The following is a 22,764-nucleotide window of genomic DNA, read 5'->3' as shown; positions in this document are numbered from 1 at the left end:
GCATAAATTTCCCCTACCCATAAGAAATGCATTGTCATATATTTGCTAACGACAATTATTACCCGGAGGTGTTATTATCGATTGTTTACATTTTGCTCCCATAAGAAATACATTGTAAAACTGTGTTATTGGCACGCAAATGAAATTTCCGCTAGGGGTGCATACATGGCTTCATCAATTTTCGGATGATGCTAATTGTTATCTAGTCAAAATTTTCGTAATAATGGGAAATGTGTGACTTTATTGGTAGCTTAATGACGAAGGAGTAGTCATGGACCGGTCTCTAGTGAACAATTGTTTGCATCCCAGTGACCCAGCTTTTTCATACATTTCTCTTGGTAACAAAATGGAAATAATCGATAGTAACGGAGTATTCGTTAGGAAACAACTGCACATTTTATGGTAGAATAAATTACGTTTACATGCCGACAATACAGTGTTGTAAAGTGGTTATAATGGAAACGGCATTTTTTATTTATTTATTACTTTGTTTAAGCAAGCAATATCAATGCATCAAATATTACTTATGGATAGCAGAAATTCCGCTAGATATGTATACTAACCTACAAAATTGCCGGTACTATGTTCGGGTTTCGAGTTGAAAATCACTTTATTTTCGCGATTACTTTTTCTGAAATAATCAAAATTATACATAACAACAAACATATTCCTGTTAAATCTTGACGAAATCTCAACGACAAAGAAAGTGCGTATCAATGGAGTTAAATTTTCTGCTTTGAACTAAGCTATTTTATTGAAATAACCGCCAAAATTTCAACGCGAAAAGGAAACATAGTACCGGCCTTAAAACAGATTTTAGATTTTTAGAACAAAATCTACGAACTTAAATCCTGGTATGCATATCTAATAAAATTTGTTGATTTCTAGCGAGAATTCGCAAGAGCTGCGTACCGGGCGCACTTTTATGGGCAGTGTATTTTTTTCATGCCGATAAAACAGTTTAGTAAAATTGTTTATGGCGATAACATTTTTTTCTTATAAAGGCCGGCATGCAAAGGAAATTTTCGCTGCCCATAAGAAATTCATTATAACTTATTAGCTAACGAAAATTCCATTTGACGTTATTATCGATTGAAATTTGGCTTAAAGGCCGGTATGCAAATTCCTATTGCATGCCAATAATACAGTTTTTCCATTTATGTCTTAAGCCTAGTACTAAGATCACGTTTTCGAACGAGAAACTGTTATACTCCATATAAAAAACGTTACCGCGGAATAAATGCGAAATTTTTGTTTTGAGCATTTTCAGACACATATTTATACAACCCTGGATTTTTCGCACGAAAAAATATTATTTTGCATAAATAAGGTAACAACGTAAACCCCGGTATGTACATCCAGTGAAATTTTCGAATTTTCGATAGTCCGGTCTGTATCTCTAAGTTCTTACGAAAATTCCGTTGTTATCGACTGCTTAAATTTTGCTCCCATAAGAAACGAATAAAAATACCGTTTTGTCAGCGGGTAACAAGAATTTTGTCTAGAATTGAATTAGAATGATGTGGTATTCAATTCTAGTTTACTTATATTCCTAGTAATTTACTTATAATGCTTGTAATTGAATCATTCATTGTCACCAAATATATTTCGCTTCATTTATGATGGTTATTTGAATATGAATATGTGGTGTTGCTAACTAGTGTATTTCTGCTACTTACAACGCTGAATTTAGAATATTTAATTCAAATAAAAAATTAAAATTTATGATATTTCATAGTTTATTTTGTATACTCTTTGCTTTTGTGTAAATCCAAACGAATCAAAGAACTTAAAGCCAATATAACAAAAACATAAATTCATTACCGCCACTTTGGCCACTCTAGTTGTATAATTTACCCACGATGTGTTCTCATGTGGCCAATTAGGGAACGTCTTCTAGCAAAACAACGACCACATTTCTCACACTTGAAAGCATTAGGATCATTATGATATCGAATGTGCTCTTCAATATCATATCGTCCAACAAATTTTGACCGGCAGCATGTAATGTGGCATCCAGTATCCGGGTGCTTATCACGGAAATGTTCTTGCAGCAAAGTAAAAGTCGAATATAGTTCATGACATACAAAACACTCTAAATTTGGCCTCCATTTTGCAATAATTTCATCTAATTCTTTGATTGATTTCCTTTTATTGCTTGGATTAGTTTGAAGCTCCATTTTAGATATATTGTCGCTGCATTCTTCTTCAACCGAATCAATTGTATTCTCTTCATATTTAGAACCTATGCCATAATGTTGCTTTCCCATATGTGTGTCCAGGCCATCTTGCCGCGAATAACGTTTTCCGCAAAGTTCACATTTGAAAGCTTTTGCATTTAAATGCTTCCGAACGTGATCTACCAACCGGTAACGTTTACCAAATTTTCGTTGACAACACATAACGTAACAACCCTTTTCTTGCGGATGCATTTGAGTGAAATGTTGTCTTAATGAGGTAAATGTGCTATAGACCTGCTTACAAATGGCACATTCCAATTTCGATGAAAACCATTGTGCTATCATTGCATCGCTTTCCATGTTATCAACTTTACCAGATGAATCACAACTTTTGTCGCTCATTATGGAATCATTGTCGTTGTGGGAATGTTCCTTACGTATATGAGAATCTAGACTCCTCTTCATTGTGAAACAGCCTTCACAATATTCACATTTATAAGCCCTAGGATGGGTATACTGTACCAAATGCTTAGCAATAAGGGACCGGGTATTCAATTTATAGTCGCAACATAGAATATAACATTCATCCTTGGGATGGTTTTTATTGTAATGCTCTTGTAAATGAGTGTAACTGGGCCATGCACTTTTGCAAAGAACACATTCCAAATTAGGAAGCCATTGTGCTATAAAATCATCACTGTCATCGATATTAATTTCTGTACCTGTATTTTTCTTCGACTTTGAATCTGTGAGAGGAATTACTACCGCTTCCGAAATGCCATGTTTATTTAGCATATGAGCTCGAAGATTTCTTTGCCGGTTACAACGGCGCTCACAATAGGGACATTTGAAGGCCTTATTATTTATATGAAGTCTTATATGTTCGGCTAGCTGGCCTCTTTTCTTGATTTTTATATCGCAACATTTTATATAGAATTCCTGGTTTTGATGCTCCTCACGCCAATGTTGTTGCAATAATGTGTAACTTATGAAACTCTTTTTACATTTTATACAATCCAGTTTGGGTTTCCATTGAGCAATAACATCGTCAAGTTCTTCTTCTCTTTTACATTTCAAGAGCCTTTTTGTGGGTAGCCTTTTTACAGGTTGTTTTTTTATTTTATTGCTGCAAGGTTCTTGAGCTTTCTTTTCGTTTTGAGATTTTACAATGGATGTTTTTCCTTTCATTTGTTTGATAGGTAAAACCACTTTTGTACTTTCAGGTTCATGCATCATCTCATTATCGTCGAAACTATCGTAAACATCTAAAGAATTCAATTCCGTTTCGGATATATCCATTAAATCATCATCATCATGCTCTGTTTCTTTAATAGTACCCGTTGCAGCCACTAAATCTTTGATATTACCATCATTGTCATGAGTATCCTCGCTAGTAGCTGCATTACTAAATTTTTGAATTTCAGATTGAAGGGTTGAGGTTCCTCTATCAAATTTGGTTGTATAGTTCATATATGGAATTTTCGATGATGTTGCTAGTGATCTTAACTCCTGCTCATCGGAAAGAAGTATATTATTGTTTGATGTGCGATTCACTTCTGTTTGGAATGTTTCCAATGGAGATGTAAACTCAACTTCTTCTTTTACGATGTAACCATAGAGTAATTCGTTATTGTCACTTTCTATGATACATTTCTCCGAGGAGATATCAGGATGTTCAGTCTTTATTGAGATATTGGCGCTAATAATACTTTCATTCACATGGCTACGTAGCCTTTCTTGGATCTCTAATACGGACTTTTGGAAATTATGGAATTCAATAATGTGCCGCCAACAATCCAGACATATTATTTTGGGACCATTTGCCTGGGCCATATTGAAAATCTGTAGAGAGGAAGGTAGATGTAATTTACAACGCCTGTATGGGTATTTAATGTACAAACTTACCATTGAGTCAAAATACTTTACAGTTACAAAATAAACCTCGTTGTACTGACCAAATTCATCGCACAGTTTTTTGTAATTTTCTGCAGACAAGTCCTTTACACACAATAGACATTCATTTTTTGCCTGTTCATTTTTCGCCATTTTTTGGCCCGAAAGATTGGTATTTCGGTATAATTCAAATATCTTTATAAAATAGCTATCCTGCACAAGAATTTCCAAAAAATATGTTTATTTACTAAAATTTAATCAATCAGCTGTTTCCTATGTAAATAAGAAAGCGTCTAAATCAAAACGCATACTATGAATGGCAATACGCCGTTTACGACATTTTGGGGATATTATAAAACGCACATGACAACTCTGGCTTTAGTCAAAGCCATAGACCTTATAATACGTAGATGAACCATGGGTGTCAAACTATGTTTGACAGTTCCGAAGATTAAGAATAAACGAGAAAAAATAAGAGAACACTTAAAATCTCTTTCGTTTTCCTTTTTGTAGTTTGCCAATTTTACACAAAATTAGAACGTTTATGAAGCAACACAGGATTTATAAATAAATTAATATATTAAAAGTTCATATTTGAACAAAAAATAGTGACCAAAACCGCGAAAATACGAAATTTAATTTTGAGCAGCATTGCTCTTTACGAACAACACAAAAGCAAATGCGCGAAAATTAATGTTTGGGACTGACTCTTTAAGAAAAAATCAAAACGAAATGTCAGAAAATTAATTTTTGGAACTGACACATTTTTTTAAAGAGAATAATGGATCATCTTTGTATTATAAGGTCTATGATTCTTAATCTTCGGAACTGTCAAACGTAGTTTGACACCCATGGCTCATCTATGTATTATAAGGTCTATGGGTGATTCTACTACTGAAACCAGGCAAAGACTCGAGTAAGGGTGAATCGTACAGGCCGATTTCCTTCACTTGCTAGTAGCCAAGACAATTGAGGCACTACTCCCCAACCTTGTGGAAAATTTTCCAGCTGCTAATCATCAATATGGACTCCGCAAAGTTCACAGCACGACAACGGCTTTGCATGCCAATTCAGCATTTATAAATAGGGGACTCAATCAGTACAAGCCGTGTCACAGGACGATCCTCGTGGCGCTTCGATACGGTCAACCTCAGTACAAGCCGTGTCACAGGACGATCCTCGTGGCGCTTCGATACGGTCAACCATGCCAGACTTTTCGAGGACATCGGGAACACGTCCCGACCTGCAGGAACCAAGTAGAATGAAACAGGGAGTCCCCCAGGGTGGGTTGATATCTCCGGCACTGGTCGACCTCTACCTATCCTCTATTCCACACCCTCCAGACGGCGTCGAGATTGTATCTTACGCAGACGACTGTACAATCTTGGCATCTGGGCCCTATGTTGATGACATCTGTGATCAATTAAACGTCTACCTCGCTAATGTTACCAGTTATTTCACTGCGAGAAACTTGAGGATATCCCCCACGAAATCCTCAGCCACACTATTCACTACATGGACGGCAGAAGTACGCAAGCAGTTGAATATTAGTGTCGATGGCGAAATAATTCCGACCACAAATTACCCCAAGATTCTTGGGGTCACATTCGACAAACTTTTCAGGTCATCTGCCCATGCTACTGCAATTTGTAATAAGCTCCGTGGTAAAAACAAGGTCCTCAAGTCACTGGCCGGCCGTACTTGGGGTGCGGACAAAGAAACCTTGTTAACTACCTATAAGGCAATTGGCCAGTCAGTGGTAAACTATGCAGCTCCAGTGTGGACACCGCAGACTAGTGACATGCAGTGGAATAACATACAGACCTGCCAGAACGCTGCCCTTAGAACTGCGACTGGGTGTCTCTGCAGCACACCCCTGGATCACCTTTATGTGGAGACAAAGATCATCCCTGTGCGAAGATACAACTACATGTTGTCAAAGCAGTATCTCCCTAGTATCGTAAGGGTTGTTATACATCATCTAGAGCGCGAGATCCAGCGCTACAAAAGAGAGCCTTTAGATCAAGCAGCGTACCAGGCAGGTTTGAACAGGATTCATGAGGATACTGTAGCTGAAGTGGTGAGAAGCTACAAGGTTAATACTGTTCTCGGAGTCGATTCACCGCCCGTAGCACCAGAGGAAAGAGACCTCTCACGATAGACTTAGCCAATTAACATCAGGCAAGTGCAGTCGTCTCAATTCCTACTTATCAATGATTGATAGCAGCGTAGTTGACGTATGTCCAATTTGCAACCAAAAGCCACACGACACGCGTCACCGGTATGCACCTCTTGCGAAAAATTTCGTTCCCATAAGAAATGCATTGCAATTTATGCTTGACATTTTCGGTAGCGATCAATTTCGTAAGCTGGTACGCACCTCTAATGAAAATTTTTGTTCATAACAGGGCATATTTTGGAGAGATGTTACAAATCATGGCAGCAAACATTTAATTTATTACAGTCATTGTGTGTGTAAAAGTTTTTAGGGGTCTGTAAATAATCAACAATTTATTTGAGAAATACTTGGAACAAATATTAACAATTTTAAAAGCGATTTGCTGGTTTAAAATTTGTGTGCATTATGTTTCTCTACACTCTATACACAAGACTTTTTTTTTGAAGACTTAAATAATTTTTTGCTACCGAAAATTTCTCGAGAGATGCATACCGGTCTGGATTCTTTTATCAGCAGGCAAAAAGAATGGATATTAGGGGGTTAAGTGTGCACATTGTATGACTCATGGCAACATTGAGCCTTGGTAATCAGCTGTTTTGGTTTGTTTACATTTTGAGCTAAATAAATTGCAGTGATAAAACATTCCAAAGTTTATTCCATACTTTGCATATTCCCATAATGTCTAAATGTTGGTTTTGCACCAAGTATTGCAATGCTTTCAAAAAACTGAATGAAGAAAACATATATGAAATTACTATCCATTATTTCGATCTTGAGGTGAACATATTTGAATGAATGAATCTTGACTATGGATTTCAATTGGAAATTGATCTCTTTTTCAGTTTTTGGCTTTAACAGACGAAAATCCCGAAAAGGCCATATGTTTAGAATGCTGGACACATATATATGATTTCCATAATTTTCGAGAATCTGTAATTCGAGCCCATTCAAGCCTACACGAAAATTCAGTAGGAATACATGACAAAGAAGTAATTATTAAGAGTGAAATTAAAAGAGAGCCCGACGTGGAACAAGACTGCCTCACAACATCGTTGAATAGTGAGTCCAACAAGTATTCTAATACCGAAATATATTACGATATTATAGTCAAGGAAGAGGTTCATTTTGACACAGCGAATGAAGACAACTCGGAGCATTTCTTTTTAAAAACTGATGAGGAAGAGTTATCGTTACTGGCAGAATCAAATAGCGAAATATCCTCAAGAATTGATAACGATGGTAATTTGGATTCCTCGTTTGAACATATGAAAACATCATTTTCTAATACTAGTTCTTGTGAGGACAATGATTCCTTAATAAAAATATTAGGCGAGCGCGATTCGCGTGATCAATTAAAAAGATCATTAAAAAGAAAGAGAGAAGAGGAATTAGATAATATAATTTCAAAATGGAAACCTAACTTAGACTGCACTTTGTGCAATTCTACATTCACGAGCTACACACTTCTCCAAAATCACTTCAAAATGAACCATCACAATGAAGAGTTGATTGTGCAATGTTGTGACATCAAAATAAAAAAACGTGCCCAACTCGCGGAACATGTCCGTCTTCATATCGATTCCAAGGCATTCAAGTGCATTCAATGCAACAAGGGCTTTACAAGAAAACGAAATTTGCGATATCATGTAGAGAAACAGCATGGAATGAAAAATGATGATGTTAATGAAAAACCCACAACATCTGATATTCATGGATCTCGTGAGACAAATTATGAAAGCGATACAAATGATTTGGTCCGATTTATGAGGAAGCCTTCGGATAAACAGCCACACCGGAAATTAGCACAATTGGAAAGTGATAATTTAATAGGCCAATGGATGCCAACTTTAACTTGTGGTATTTGTAAAGAGACTTATACAAAATACACGCTAATACATGAGCACTTTCAGCAAAGCCATTGCAATCAAAACGGTTTTGTTGTTTGTTGTGAACGAAAGTTCTTTAGGCGGGGGCCATTTCAAGAGCATGTTAGCAAACACATAAATCCGGAGGGCTTTGAATGTGAAATTTGTGGAAAATTTTTAAATAGCAGCTCCAATTTAAAACATCATATATCCAAAGTACACGCAGACACTCAAGAGCAAGAATGTGAAATTTCTACAGTAAATATTCCTACAATAGACGATCTAGTAGAGCAGCCCAGCAAAAAATCAAACAAGCGTAAAACTATACAAGAACTAGATGCTGTTATTGCAGAATGGAAACCCAATCTGGAATGTATATTATGCAAGTCTACATGTTCCACTTTCACACTGTTGACACAACATTTTAACAAAGTTCATCCTGGAGCCCCTTGTTATATAATTTGTTGCGAGCTTAAATTCACAGGACGTCATGATATAGAAGAACATATACGATATCATAAAAATCCAAATGCTTTTAAATGTGACACATGTGGTCGTACTTTTACAAGTAGAAGAAATTTAAATAGACATTTACGAACAAAGCATAGCAGTAAAATATTTGCAGAAAATTAATAACAAAAGACCATTAACCATTGCATTACCCAATTTAGCCTATGTTTGAAAGCATTATTTATTTGTAGTTACGTCTAACGAACTTTCAGCTTCAGATACGAAATTTTGATTCTGTAGATATTTTTTTTATTTCTTTTGCATTTATATTTTATCCTCAACTAATATTTGGAGATCTTATTTAAATTTTGTTGTTTTTAGATATATCTTCTTTTAATTATATTATGTTATGGTTAGGTTATGGAAGATGAGACCAGCCAGCAGAAAAAAGAGCTGGATCCCACTTAGATCATGTAAAATTATAAATACTTTCTCTTATAATAATTATTATTATTAATTTTAAAGTTGTTATTTTAAGATTAAAGATTCATGTAAATAAATAATTAAGTAATTATTTATTAAAAGTTTTATGAACATGTTTGATAAGAGAAAAAAGAAGTTAGTCAGAAAGAACAAAAATAATTTGTTCTGTTTGAATAATAGAGGTGCAGAGATAAATTAGGAAGTAATTCCCAATTTTAATCTGATGTATTTCTAACATGAAAAATAAAAGTGTCCCTATCTTAAGCTTATATATGTCTAAAATGAAAAAATAAATTCATATCTCTATTTGCTAACGGTAATCCATTTAGACATTATTATCGATTATTACCATTTTGCTCCCATAATAAATACATCACAAGAGCAGTGCTGCCAGTATTGGGGATTTTTCCCCAACTCGGGGATATTTTTCAAAGAATGGGGACAAAAGTTTTGAGTTGGGGACTTGGGGATTTGATGGGGAATTCCCAAAAATTTGGTGATTTTTCTGGGGAAACCTGTTCACTATAATAAATTTGATCAAAAATTATTTTGGGGAGCCAAAGAGCTATTTTACAATTTCTTACTATTGAGAAATTATTTCGTAAGGACTCATCTGCGTACGTCACTGATTTGGAAAATATATGCCATACATATAGAATAGAGTTCATATCGGGACAACAAGGCCTTTGAACTATCACCCTATTTTACCTCTTGACTATTTAGAACTAAAATTTGATTCATAAATACACATGTTGACCGAACTCCCATTTTTATTTCTCGAGCATTTAGAAAATGATTTGAATAAGAAAAAATTCGATGACTCTTTATAACAATAATTAACTCTGATGAGGGCTTGTACCGGATGATATTTTTAGCATCCGCCTCCTGGTTTTGCGTTAGTATAATAAAATTGCACATTTTTACAATTTGTAATTTTTTACGCATTTCCTTTACTTTGTTTTATTGGGGATTTTTGTGGGGAATTTTAAATTAAATTGGGGACTTTTGGGGGATGAAAGCGTTCCATTTTGGGGACAAGGGCCCGGAAAATACTCGCAACACTGCACAAAGCTGCTAATTACATGGAACAACAAGATATTGGAATGATTTCATGTACCTTAAATAAATCAATGGCTAAACAAGCGAACATAAAACACAGTTTTTCTACGAAATTCCATTTACTAGAGATATCCAGTATATCCAAAATTTGATGTAATAATCCCAAATTGAAAAATTAATAGAAAATGTGCTTGCTGTACATTAAATTATGGGGTCGTTTTATCATTACCTCATTAGAAAACATCATAGTAAAAACTCTGCTATCGACTGATTTCATAAGGTTATGTTAGTCATATATGATTTAGCGAAATATTCGCTAAATTTCCATACCCGGCTTTATTGAAAACCGGGTATGGAGCAAATTCTCGCTACCCATAAGAAATACATTGCTAACGAAAATCCCGTGAGGCAAAACTGTGTTATTGGCACACAAAAAAAATTTCCACTAGATTTACATACCAGACATAAAGAAATTTTCGGTAGTTATCGATCGTTTACATTTTCTCCCATAAGAAATATGTGGGAAAACTGTATTATTGGCATACAACAGGAATTTTAGAAAGATGCATACCGGTCTTAAGGAAAATGTATATAATGAATTTTCCGTGAGGCGTTAACACGCAAACGAAATTTCCGCTGGAGGCCTTCAAGGCCGATAAGCACCTCTAGCAGCTACCCATAATAAATGCATTGCTATATATTTCTTCTTCTGGAATTGCTTTATATTTGCTAACGAAAATACCATGGGGCCTTATTATCGATTGTTTACATTTTGCTCCCAAAAGTAATACATTGCAAAACTGTGCTGTTGGCACGCAAACGAAATTTCCCCCAATGGTGCATACCGGGCTTGTTCTTCATATTTTTCTTCATACAATGAAAGTTGGCGGTACTGATGTTTACATACAAAGTCAGCTGTCCATAGTCAAACCAAGAATTTCTTCATTAATCTATTCCTCTAACGCAATCTGAATTGAGACATAAATAATTACAACTAAACGGTGTCATTGTTAATTAATAAATACATCAAATTTTACTTTTCAAATGGCTTCTTTGGCATTAATTTGCCGTTTGTGTCTTAAGCATTCGACTTCGTATAGTTCTATCCATACGTTCAGTTCCATTTCATCGAAATATTTTCAAGACGAGGTAATTAGAATAAACATGGAATTTGTTACCCAAAATGTAAGCTTTTCTCGTGATTCAATTAATTTTAGATACTGTATGCAGAATTTGGTCATCATGTAATATGCTGTGAATGTTGGGATCACATAAGTACTTTCCACAAATTTAAGCAGTCGGTCATCAATGCTCATGCGCGAATGGTCAAAACTAAAATATGTCCAAAGAAATTTAAATTGCTCATCTTCCCTAAGAAAAGCTTGCCGCCAGCATCAGATCCCATTAGCCGATATATAACTTCTGATACAGCCTGGTTCGATATTTTTGTTCTAGATGAAAGCTACAAAGATACAGTGGAGTTGGAAGGTGAGAGTTCAGAAATAGTTATGGATTCTAGAAAAGTAACTTCACCGCATAACGATTTACTTGAAAATGAATCTGCCCTTTCGCTCATAGACCAAAGAAATGTTCAAGCACATGCTAGTTGCGTAAATACGGACGACGATCTAATTGAAAATGAACGAGAAGTAATAATTACCGAAGAAAATGTTAGCAAACATTTGGCGCTTGAATCTGCAAATTCAGACAATCAGTATGCTTTGCAAAATTCTTTCGATGCTTATTATAACAAGGCGAACGAACATGATAATATTGAATACTTATCCCTATCATCCATCGATGGAGAATTTAGTTCAAACGAAGAAGATGCCAATTCGAATGAACAAAATTTCCCTAGATTTACAAAATCGAAGAAACGCTGTGGACAAGAAATATCCAAAAATGTTGAAAGCGACCTATCCAAAACGGATAATATCGATAATGAAATATCTAAATTTATGCCGAATCTAAAATGTCGAGATTGCAATGATACTTGCAATAGTTTCAGTGCGTTAAAACTGCATTACAAGGTGAAGCATCCAGATCAACGTTGTTCTGTATTTTGTTGCAAATACTCCTTTAGTAATCGAAGTCAGTTGCTCGATCATGTACGGTTTCATTTGAATCCACAAATATTGACATGCGAACAATGTGGAAAAGTGTGCAGAAATAAATATTATCTCAAGGCCCACAAATGTTTAAAAACAAAGGATTCATCGAAAACGATGGGACGAAGTAGAATAAAACGTGGTCCAGCTTTATTGGACTACGAAATATCGCAGTATATGCCTAATCTTCAGTGTATATACTGCGATGACACCTATAGAAACTTTAAGGAATTACAAAACCATTGCAACGAAAATCATCCGGAAGATCCTTGTTTGGTTGCATGCTGCGATAAGAAATTTAAAGGTCGTAGCGATTTGGCTGAACATGTTCGTTTTCACTTGAATCCCCAAGAGTTTATTAAAAGAAACTATAGCAAGACAAAGCAAACTAAAGTACTGCCTATGAAATTCCACGAAAGTACCGAACATGCCGGAGGTCTCGAAAAATTATTATCGGATAAAATTGCAGCAGAATTAGACATCATATTGTCTACAATAAATATGTCATTGAAATGTGGAGTATGCCTCAGGCCAAGTTCAACATATAAACAATTGCTAGCACATTTCGAGTTATGGCACTCAGATCAAGATACCCATGTGAGTTGCTGCGGTAGGAAGTTCTTTGATCCAGTCAATATTGAAAAACATTTTCTAATGCACAAGCAATCGGATGGCTCCTATATATGCCAAATATGCTATATGCCTTTTAAAGAAGAAGTTTATTTGATATGCCACATGAGTGAACACAAAAGCACACCAATACAAAATGATAATCCTAAAGATGAAACTGTAACATTAAATTTGCAAGCGTCTACTGATAAAGAATTAGTTATTGGGGAAGAGTTGGAAGTTAGTAAAAGTGAAACAAAAAAATTGAAGAGAAGTCGTTCAGCTGATATTGATAACATTATAGCTAAATGGAAACCTTTGTTACCATGTTCTTTCTGCGAACAAACATGCCCAAATTTTGTTCTCTTGAAAGAACACTATGAAAAGTGTCATCCCGGCAAGCGTTGCATTGTACAATGTTGTAATTTTAATTTCAGTCGTCGATGGGAACTTGGAGAACACTTACAATTTCACACCAACCCTAAGTCAGAAAATACTTGTAAAATATGTGGTAAATGGTTAAGAAATAGATTTTCAATAGATAATCACATGAGAAGTGTGCATATTGGAAAGCATAATAGGCTTCCGAAAAAGGACACTTTAAAAGTCGATGTCTTATTAACGGAAATGAAAGTCGATTTGGAATGCGGTGTTTGTGCAAGACCTTGTTCAAGTTATACCCGCCTATTGTCACATTTCCGTTTGAGACATATGGAGCAGATCTGTCACATAAAATGTTGCGGCCAAATGTTTTACCATCATAATGACATTGAACAGCACATTTCCAAACATAAAAATATGAAAGCCGATTTTGTTTGTGAAATTTGTAAAATGTCCTTTGAATTGGAGGAATATGTAAAATCTCACATAGGCATGCATAATGCTGAAGCGATCGGAGAGGATGACATGTCCGAAGATGAATGCCTCACAAAAAGGAAGCATGCGTTAACACTTGATGAGAAAATTGCCCAATGGAGGCCAACATTGAAATGTGAAATATGTTCTGAGAAATGTCATACTTTTACAGAGTTACGTCGTCATTTTGGAACAACCCACCCTGATGTCCAATGTTATGTTAAGTGTTGTAATCATCAATTCAGAACACGTTTTACCCTAATGAAACATGCAACCGAACACCAAAAAGTTTCCAGTTTCCACAAGAACAACGACGATTTGCAGTGCAAGATATGCCACAAAGTCTATGGAAAAAGATGTAGTCTACGAATTCATATGTCTAACGTCCATAAGAAATATTATAGTTATAGAACCAAAAGATTTTGAAAGAATTTCACTATGGAGTTGATGTGAAACGAAAGTCTTAAGAATATCAATGTATGGTCCAAGAGGGCTTAATTGATTAAATAAATGTTTGAATTGAATTGAATATTGCACAACAATCTTTGTGGTATAAAATCCAAACTGGGTGAATTTCTAATTATGTGGATATATTTTGAAGCTTCAGAATTTAGATCATAACCAGAGATATAATTTTCAGACAAAGGTCTTTTTGTTATAAATTGAAAAATAAACAAGTAAGTAAAGCCTAAAGTCGTGCATAGCCGACTTTATTATACCCTTAATCACTATGAATACCAAAAATTTTTGTTACCAACTTAACTTCTTCAAATTTTTTGGGAGTTATATAAAGCTTTATATTCTAATTAATATACATACAAATATTTCAATATGAACCGATTTGGACAACATTTTTTTTTGACTTCTACAAAATCTCTAGACTCAAAATTTAAATCTGTTAATGACCTGAACGGAGCACAATGTTAGTAAAAAATATTGGAAATATTTAAATATAAAGTCATTGCATAAAATTTCGCAAATCGGCATTTATGATTTTTCGGCTAATACATACAAAATAGAGTTTCGACTTAGCAGTGGCGATTTTACAAGGTAAATGTGGGTATTTTAGCCATACTTGCCCAAAACGGAGAAACATATATACGGTGGGTACACATTTTTGTTAAAAGTTTGGCCTTTGTGGTCATATGAATCTAAATCGGACGAAAGATATATGTGGGAGTTATATTTAAATCTGAACCGATGAAATTTGGCATGCATAGCATGAATGTTAATACCACTCTTTGTGCAAAATGTCAAGTAAATCGGAGTGAAATTTTGACCTACGGTGGTTATATGAGAGTAAATCGGAAGAAAGATATATACGAGAGCTATATCTAAATCTGAACCGATTTCAATCAAATTCGGCATGCGTATTTATAATGTTAATACCACTCTCTGCGCAAAATTTCAGATAACTCGGAGTAAAACTTTCGTCTCTGAGGCCATAGGAGTGTAAATCGGAAGAAAGATATATACGAGAGCTATATCTAAATCTGAACCGATTTCAATCAAATTCGGCATGCTTATTTATAATGTTAATATCACTCTCTGCGCACAATTTCAGATAAGTCGGAGTAAAACTTTCGTCTCTGAGGCCATAGGAGTGTAAATCGATCGTAAGATATTTACGGTATGGTATATACGGTATGATTTCGATGAAATTGTGCACATACAGTAAGTGCTATAGAAGATTACATTTAGTTAAATTTGAGTATAATCGGTTGATACATAAGAGTTTTACGGCCAAATTTAGCAAAATCGAGCGATACATATATATGGTAGCTATAACTAAATCTGAACTGATTTCGGTGATTTTTTTTATTTATTTATTATTATTTATTTATTTAATCAAACTGAACCCCCATGGGCCATATGTTGATAGATATATAAAGTAGAGCAATAATGAGATTTAAAATATTAATTACATACATCAAAAATTGCTAAGGCACTAACACGAAAAATTCTAAAACTATAAAAAAAACTTAAAAATCTAAAAATCCTCAATGCACAAATCTAAAAAAATAATGAATAAGTGTGAGACAGAGATTGTCAATAACTAAACTGCTAAGCTTCGTGAGAAAAATGGGATATTAACTTTTTTTTTGAAAACATGAACACTATTCGATAATTGCTTTATGTTTTGAGGTAAGGAGTTCCACAGTCTGGTAATTCGAATTGCAAACGAGCGCTCCAGAATATTATGGTTGAAATGTTCAATGCGTATTTGAGTGGTCCTTGTTGTACTCAAGAACCGGAAATAAGAAATAAGATATGCTGGTTTACCTGATTTCAAAACACCATAAAGAAAACAAAGACATCGAATATCAAGATAACGCTCAAACGAGCATCCCAGAAATTCATTAGCAAAGCGTGAATAGTTGTGTCTACAGTTTTTACCGAATACAAAACGAAGCAGAGAATGAAAACATGAAGTAAGTTTAGACAAACTTGATCTACTTGACCCCATATAAACCTCTACACCGTATAAAATATGTGGCATAAGTAGTGAATGCGCCAGCATTCGTTTCACAGGAAGCGGGAGAATAACGTTCAAAATATATAGTTTCTTCAGAACGAGGTTAACTTTTGAACATATCTTGGCTATATGGAAATCGCCAAGTCTATGGTCAATGTGAAACCCAAGAGAAATAATGGAGACACTAAAACTAATTAAATTGTCTTGGATCACAATATCTCTCAGTGTGATCGGCTGTGATCAAAAGCCATGATCTTTGTTTTGCTGACATTAAAGGACAAGTTATTTCTTCTAGCCCAGTCATAAATATGACCGATGTCATGATCCAAATTCAATAGAGCATCTTGCGTCGTGCCAGATGCGCAGGTAATAAATAATTAAATATCATCGGCATATATAGCCATATCAACATGTTGAACACAATGTACAATGTCATTAATATATAACATAAACAGTATAGTACCAAGGATAGATCCCTGTGGAACACCTGAAGAAATTGGATTTACACATGAACTACGGCCACCACTATGTACAAATTGGAAACGGTTCGATAAAAAGGACGAAATAAGTCTACAGGAAAAAACCGACAGATCAAAAGCCTTGCTTAAATCAAGAGCAGCAAGAATTCCGGGATCTCTCTTGTCAATTACACGTCTGATATCATCTGTAAGCTTTACCATAAGCGACGTCGTGCTATGGCGATTTCTGAAGCCTGATTGACATGGATCAATTAAAGAAAAATTATTCAGATACGCAATTAGCTGATCCTTTAGCAAGATTTTAAAGCATTTCGACAGCGCTGGAAGAATGGAAATAGGCCTGTAATCACTGCAATTTGAAACCGAAGTGCCCTTCTTCTTGAGAGGCGTAACTCTTGCTAGCTTCCATGAAGCCGGAAAACAACTAGTCATAAGTATTGTGTTAAATACATGTAATATGTGATGACAAATGTACGGAAATACTATCTTAATGAAGCGAATGGGAATACCATCAGTTCCTAAGGCATTGGACTTAATTCTAAATATTGCACTGTGTAACTCGTCCAGATATACATTCCTAAAATTAAAGTTGTTATCACGCAAAACATCATAATTAATACTAGATTGCACATAGTTAGATTGTGAGGATGTGTAATAATTATTCAGCAGGTCAAGATCTATATCACAGTTATTATCACAGGCGTTGTCAGAATCAAGTGCTCCAGTAGAACTAATCCGAGACCAGAGTTCCTTGGCAGTGGACGTACCCTGAAACATGCGAAGACCATACGCTCGTTTAGCACGTCTTGTTGCCCTCAGAGCCATTGATCTGTATCTTTTGTATGTGTCTCTATTACTAATACACTGATTCTCAATATAAGCATGGCACGCTAAGTCGCGATGCCAAACAGCTAATATCATCATTGTCATACCAGCGTGGTCTGACGCTATTAATTGCCCTTGTTCGCTCAGGTACATTTCTCCGAAGTAACTCATTCAAAATGCAATTCAGAAGAGTTATCTGAGAATCGGTATCATTCGTGAGATAAAGAGGCGTAAAATCTGCACTTTCTATATCACATAACAAATTGTCCATATTTATGGAAGTATAATCAAGGTAAGAATAAAACAAGTTCTGATCCTGGTTTGGAATTAAATATTGCACAAGACAGAAAGCATGATTTCAATTCAGCGCTGGGAAATTAAATTGACTGCTGCGGATAACCGCAGAAGTGTTGCTAACTAGAGCATAGTCAATAATAGAAGCGGACATACGGTTCAAATAAAAATGAGTGGGCATATTGTTGTGTAGAATAGACAAATTACAACGTGTCAACATTAACTTAAGATTAGCATACTTTCTAGAAACAGAAATATCACAGTTAAAATCACCAATGATTATAATATCGGAAAAGCTAACAGACATATCAGAGATGAGATCTTCAAGAGAATCAAGATTACCCGTAGGCAAATATACGACACCAACCACGAACTCAAATGATCCAGATGTTATCTTTAAAAATAAAGCTTCGCAAGAATTCGGATCCGATGCAGTAGCGAGCGGCCGAACCCTTAATTTCTCAGAAACATATAAGCCCACACCTCCACCACGCATGCCACTACGATCGTTACGGAAGAATTTATATCCTGGAATATTAACGGCTTTGTTAGGCACATAAGATTTAAGCCACGTTTCAGTTACGCCAACAATATTAAGGTGGCAACTTTTTAGCATGTTGAAAACCTCGTCGAATTTAGTCGACAAAGTGCAAGGCCTCAAGGACTGGGCATTGAAGAAACCAATGTTCAAATGTTGTCTTTCAGAGCAGAAGCGTTTGATATAAGAGTCGTCACTGACAATCTCGCCAATGCAATTAGCCGAAATCATCGAAACTACCTTAGAACTATAAAAGATTCGAGTAAGCCAAGTTTGAATGAGATCGGTTAATAAATACGGGTTTTATGACCAAATTTGGGAAAATCGGGCGATACAAATATATGAGAGCTATATCTAAATCTGAACCGATTTCGATAAAATTTTCAGACTTAAAGGGTGACACAAAAGATTACATTGTGCCAATTTTGATGACGATCGGTTTGTAAAAAAGTGCAACGTGATGGGAGCTATATCTAAATTAGATCCATTTATGCCCAAAAAGCACCCTGTACCAAATTTCATTAAAATCGATCAAAAATTGCGACCGGAATCCGGTGAACAACAAATACATGGACAATCGGACGGACAGACGCCAGGCGCCAGATCAATTTAGGAGGTGATTCTGAGTCGATCGGTATATATTTTATAAAATAAATATTTCTGGTAGGCACATTTTTTGGCAGATCAAAGACATCATACCGTGAACACTATGTGGTTTAGGTTTAGGGTATAAAAAGAAAAGAGAAAAAAATAAATATTCTGAATAGCACACAAAAAAAAATGTTTCGATTGCAATCACGAAAATCGCGGATTCACTCATTGTTTTTTAATTGAAATGTCTTCAATCACGAAAATGATAGTATCGATCACCCATTTTGATCGAAAACCAACACGATTTTCAATTCAAAATTTAATTGGATTTAACCGGATATGTGTTATAGATCCCATAAACATGCAGCAGTATCGATTATGCCTTAGGACTTACCTTATCATGTGCACAATATATGAGATATGTTCGACACGAGCAATGTCGTCCGGAAAAACTAATAGTCTGTAAAGCGCATAAGCGTGCAAAAATGTTACAATTTTATCCACCTTTTGATTGCACAAATATTCTGTATACTAGATGATTTTGGATTAAAATCATAGAGGTAATTGAGTGACCAATTTGACGAAATAAAAATACCCACTAAAAGAAATTAATTTAATATTTTCATGAAAATATATTATTTTAGTCCGTTTAATATAAATAGGCTTCAATAGAAAGTTTTATTGTGTTCCATTTTGACTTTCCAAATGGAATAAAGTGATAGTTTTTCAAATATTTTTTCAGACACGCTGCCTCCATTGGGAATAAAAGCACTGGCTGATAGACGCTACAACATGTGATCAACTTCTAACTCAACATGTGATCCGAATTCAATGTTTTGGGTGTGAATTAAAAAATTCTGTGATATTTTGTCAAATAAATAATTGTTCTAATTTTTTATAATTTTTAATGGATTCTAACGTTTGTCTGAAACGTTTGACCTCAAATATTTTCAAAAATTCACAATTTTTTCAGATTGTACCTTTTGTACCTTTTTATGAATTCTAATACTGTTTTTAACAAATTTGAAACAAAAAAAGTTAAAACTACCTATTAAAAATATGAAAAAAAAACATTTTTTTTAATTGAATGAAAAGAACTTCCTGTGTAGTTAAAATAAAGAACATCATTGGGAGTAGATCTTCTGGAAGTGCTTTTAAAGTTGTGCCTTTGGAAGAACTTCCAATTTTTTTTGCTGGGAATGCATAAAAATATTTTAAATGTGATGTTATAGTCGAATAAATGTTATATTTATGAGAATTTATAAATGTTTAATAAAATTAATAAACATCTAAAAATCGTGTTTTACTTGACCACAATGATTCTTTTATAACTATCTTAAAATGCACTTTCTCTGATTGCTTGAAGGGGCTCTTATTGGCGTCCTTCTAAATGTATCCAGAAGGGCACCTAATAATTGCACTCATGCGATACTTTTTTGTAGTAACTTGGCGTGGTACAACTTCTCAATAGTGACGGCGCTTTTCCGAGAAGTTCTGGATATCGTATACGACTGTTTTCGACTTAGTGGGGATTCTCAGAAGCGCCCCCAAACTCAAAAAATGCATTTGGCAGGGCATTTGTTGTTATGCACTTTACAGACTATCAATTATTCCGGACGGAATGTCGGTGTTTGTAAAGAATCTTACAGTGTGTCGGATCGATACGACTTGTCGGCGATGACTAAATAATCGGTAAATGTGTTATCGATCCCATAAACATGCAGCAGTATCGATTATGCCTTCGGACTTAACTTATAATGTGCACAATATATTGGATATGTTCGACACGAGTACTGTCGTCCGGAATAACTGATAGTCTGTAAAGCGCATTACACACTTTATTTATTTCAACCCTTTTGTATGACTTGTTATGCGACAGTGCTCGTGTATCCCATATATCCCATATATTGTGCATATCCCATATATTGTGCACATTATCAGTTAAGTCCGAAGGCATAATCGATACTGCTGCATGTTTATGGGATCGATAACACATTTACCGATTATTTAGTCATCGCCGACAAGTCGTATCGATCCGACACACTGTAAGATTCTTTACAAACACCGACATTCCGTCCGGAATAACTGATAGGCTGTAAAGCGCATATACCACCTCCTTTAATTTTGTAATCGAAAGATAGCCACATCTCTAACATTGAGAAAGTTTGTGTTTCTGGCAACTCTAGAAATCAAAACAATATCAGCTGATTTTACTAAGAAGGTGGTTTTTATTTAAAAATTACTTTGGGAGGTGGGTGGCGGTGTCCCTTCGTATTCTAAACCGCAAACAATTGCTGGGTCTAGTTTAATTCATTCAATTAGTAATTACATGCGGTTTGCACTATCAGCAGTTCTAAAAACCTAGTTGAACGTCAAAGCAAGCGTTAAAAGACAGTTTTAAATAGTATTAAATTTTAAGCCAGCTTTCTTACATAAGAACATAAATACTTGAATATAATGGAAAAGGAGAAGGACATATATAGAGAAACTTGGGTGCGATATTTGGGTAAGTATGAGTAAGCGATACCATTACTGCCACAAAATCCTGATAAAAAAAGTATTTAATCCATAACTCTCTCTAAAGGTTATTGCAATGAAGTGGGCGAAGCATTTCGACGTTTGGTGCCTTCGAAGGTGGTAACAGCTAGTTACGTTGTTTCCACCGGTTATGTTTGTGCTGATACAATAGACAAGTCCTACAAGGATTATAAAAAAGGCTCATCTTATTGGAATATTGGAATAACCGCCACAGATGTATTCATATGGCAGATACTAGCTTCGGTGATTATTCCTGGTTTTACAATAAATAGGTATGTACGAATCAAATTGGAGAGGTTTTTTCTACGATCACGGCTTTATAATTATTATGTGCTACTGTTCTTACCCCCATTTTCATGAAGCTCAGTTAATGCTACGTTAGCTAACGATATTTTAATCCGTACTATGAACATATCTGTCATCTTGCCTATATATTCCATATGCCAGTTAGAAACATAACTGCGGAAATTATTTCAGTAAAGTTAACCGGTAAGAATATATTGGCAACTTCTTTTTTGTTAACTGGCAGTTAAAGCCCATCCGAGCTACATGAAAATGGCTGTTAGAAAGCACTAAGTAAAGTAGTACACTTTTTACTACTTCCAAGCATAAACACCTATGTTTTTGACTTCAATCACCAAATTAATTGATACAATTACATTTTAATTGACATTTTTAAATTAATTGTATCAATAAAAACGTCTGTTAAAAAATTAATTGATCCTTTAAAAAAAATGTGGATAACGCTTTTAGTCGTTTTAGAGCATTTTAAACGACATATTAAAAATATTTCTTTCACAGCCATTCATTTGCTTATCCTAGAGAAGGGGATCTAGAACTTTATCACTGCCATATACCATAGTTCGTTTTATCAAATGTTAAGCGCCATAACTATATAATTTTTAATTAATTTTACCATTTACTTTTCTTGTAGAATAACTTATTTAAGTGGCCGATTACTGCGCAAAGCTGATGTACACAAGACAATTGCTAAATACTTGCCAACTGCCTTTGGTTTAATATCTATACCATTTATTATTCCACCAATAGATCATAGTGTTGATTATTTGATGGATAACACATATCGCAAATATATTTCAAGAGCAACGTAATATAGGCTACAATAAATTAAAAATTTATCATGTGATGATCTTTACCTAAGAAATGCTTTGCTCTAATCTAATTGTCAATAATGCCAAATACAATTTTGAACAACAATAACTCTATGAAGTAGTACAATGAATAATTAGTAATTATTTATATTCTAGAATATATGGTGTTTGAATTCTTGTATATTATAATTATTTGAAATAAATGCACAATATACATTTATATTTATTTA

At 34.8% G+C, this 22,764-nt stretch overlaps 4 protein-coding genes across 4 annotated transcripts; 3 read left to right on the top strand and 1 right to left on the bottom strand.

Moving 5' to 3' along the window:
* Positions 1-1,721: 1,721 nt before the first annotated feature.
* LOC142231814 (uncharacterized) lies at positions 1,722-4,336 on the bottom strand. Its single transcript, XM_075302458.1, has 2 exons — positions 4,086-4,336; positions 1,722-4,022 (listed from the first exon to the last, which is right to left on the bottom strand). The coding sequence occupies exons 1-2, from the start codon at positions 4,224-4,226 to the stop codon at positions 1,854-1,856; spliced, it is 2,310 nt and encodes a 769-aa protein (XP_075158573.1). The 5' UTR covers positions 4,227-4,336; the 3' UTR covers positions 1,722-1,853.
* Positions 4,337-6,859: 2,523 nt separating this feature from the next.
* On the top strand, positions 6,860-9,370 carry LOC142231811 (zinc finger Y-chromosomal protein-like). The gene is made up of 2 exons (XM_075302457.1): positions 6,860-7,029; positions 7,095-9,370. Exons 1-2 carry the CDS (start codon positions 6,931-6,933, stop codon positions 8,748-8,750), a joined length of 1,755 nt encoding a protein of 584 aa, XP_075158572.1. The 5' UTR covers positions 6,860-6,930; the 3' UTR covers positions 8,751-9,370.
* A 1,645-nt stretch (positions 9,371-11,015) lies between these two features.
* LOC142231810 (uncharacterized) lies at positions 11,016-14,223 on the top strand. Its single transcript, XM_075302456.1, has 2 exons — positions 11,016-11,258; positions 11,327-14,223. The coding sequence occupies exons 1-2, from the start codon at positions 11,154-11,156 to the stop codon at positions 14,105-14,107; spliced, it is 2,886 nt and encodes a 961-aa protein (XP_075158571.1). The 5' UTR covers positions 11,016-11,153; the 3' UTR covers positions 14,108-14,223.
* Positions 14,224-21,085: 6,862 nt separating this feature from the next.
* Positions 21,086-22,756, top strand: LOC142231808 (mitochondrial fission process protein 1). The gene is made up of 3 exons (XM_075302455.1): positions 21,086-21,390; positions 21,469-21,694; positions 22,357-22,756. Exons 1-3 carry the CDS (start codon positions 21,342-21,344, stop codon positions 22,532-22,534), a joined length of 453 nt encoding a protein of 150 aa, XP_075158570.1. The 5' UTR covers positions 21,086-21,341; the 3' UTR covers positions 22,535-22,756.
* The last annotated feature ends 8 nt before the right edge of the window (positions 22,757-22,764 follow it).

Source organism: Haematobia irritans, chromosome 3 (genome assembly GCF_050003625.1).
Source record: "Haematobia irritans isolate KBUSLIRL chromosome 3, ASM5000362v1, whole genome shotgun sequence".
In the NCBI taxonomy this organism is placed as follows: domain Eukaryota; kingdom Metazoa; phylum Arthropoda; class Insecta; order Diptera; family Muscidae; genus Haematobia; species Haematobia irritans.
The sequence above is the reverse complement of the archived record's forward strand: the minus strand, read 5'-3'. Positions and strand labels throughout refer to the sequence as shown.

Excerpts from the sequence above, each read along its gene's own strand:
- LOC142231810 (XM_075302456.1), top strand. The coding sequence starts at position 11,154 with ATGGCTTCTTTGGCATTAATTTGCCGTTTGTGTCTTAAGCATTCGACT. Across the intron at positions 11,259-11,326 it reads CGAAATATTTTCAAGACGAG|ATACTGTATGCAGAATTTGG; the intron begins GTAATTAGAATA and ends AATTAATTTTAG.
- LOC142231808 (XM_075302455.1), top strand. The coding sequence starts at position 21,342 with ATGGAAAAGGAGAAGGACATATATAGAGAAACTTGGGTGCGATATTTG. Across the intron at positions 21,391-21,468 it reads AACTTGGGTGCGATATTTGG|GTTATTGCAATGAAGTGGGC; the intron begins GTAAGTATGAGT and ends CTCTCTCTAAAG. Across the intron at positions 21,695-22,356 it reads CCTGGTTTTACAATAAATAG|AATAACTTATTTAAGTGGCC; the intron begins GTATGTACGAAT and ends CTTTTCTTGTAG.
- LOC142231811 (XM_075302457.1), top strand. The coding sequence starts at position 6,931 with ATGTCTAAATGTTGGTTTTGCACCAAGTATTGCAATGCTTTCAAAAAA. Across the intron at positions 7,030-7,094 it reads TCCATTATTTCGATCTTGAG|TTTTTGGCTTTAACAGACGA; the intron begins GTGAACATATTT and ends TCTCTTTTTCAG.
- LOC142231814 (XM_075302458.1), bottom strand. The coding sequence starts at position 4,226 with ATGGCGAAAAATGAACAGGCAAAAAATGAATGTCTATTGTGTGTAAAG. Across the intron at positions 4,023-4,085 it reads TAAAGTATTTTGACTCAATG|ATTTTCAATATGGCCCAGGC; the intron begins GTAAGTTTGTAC and ends TCCTCTCTACAG.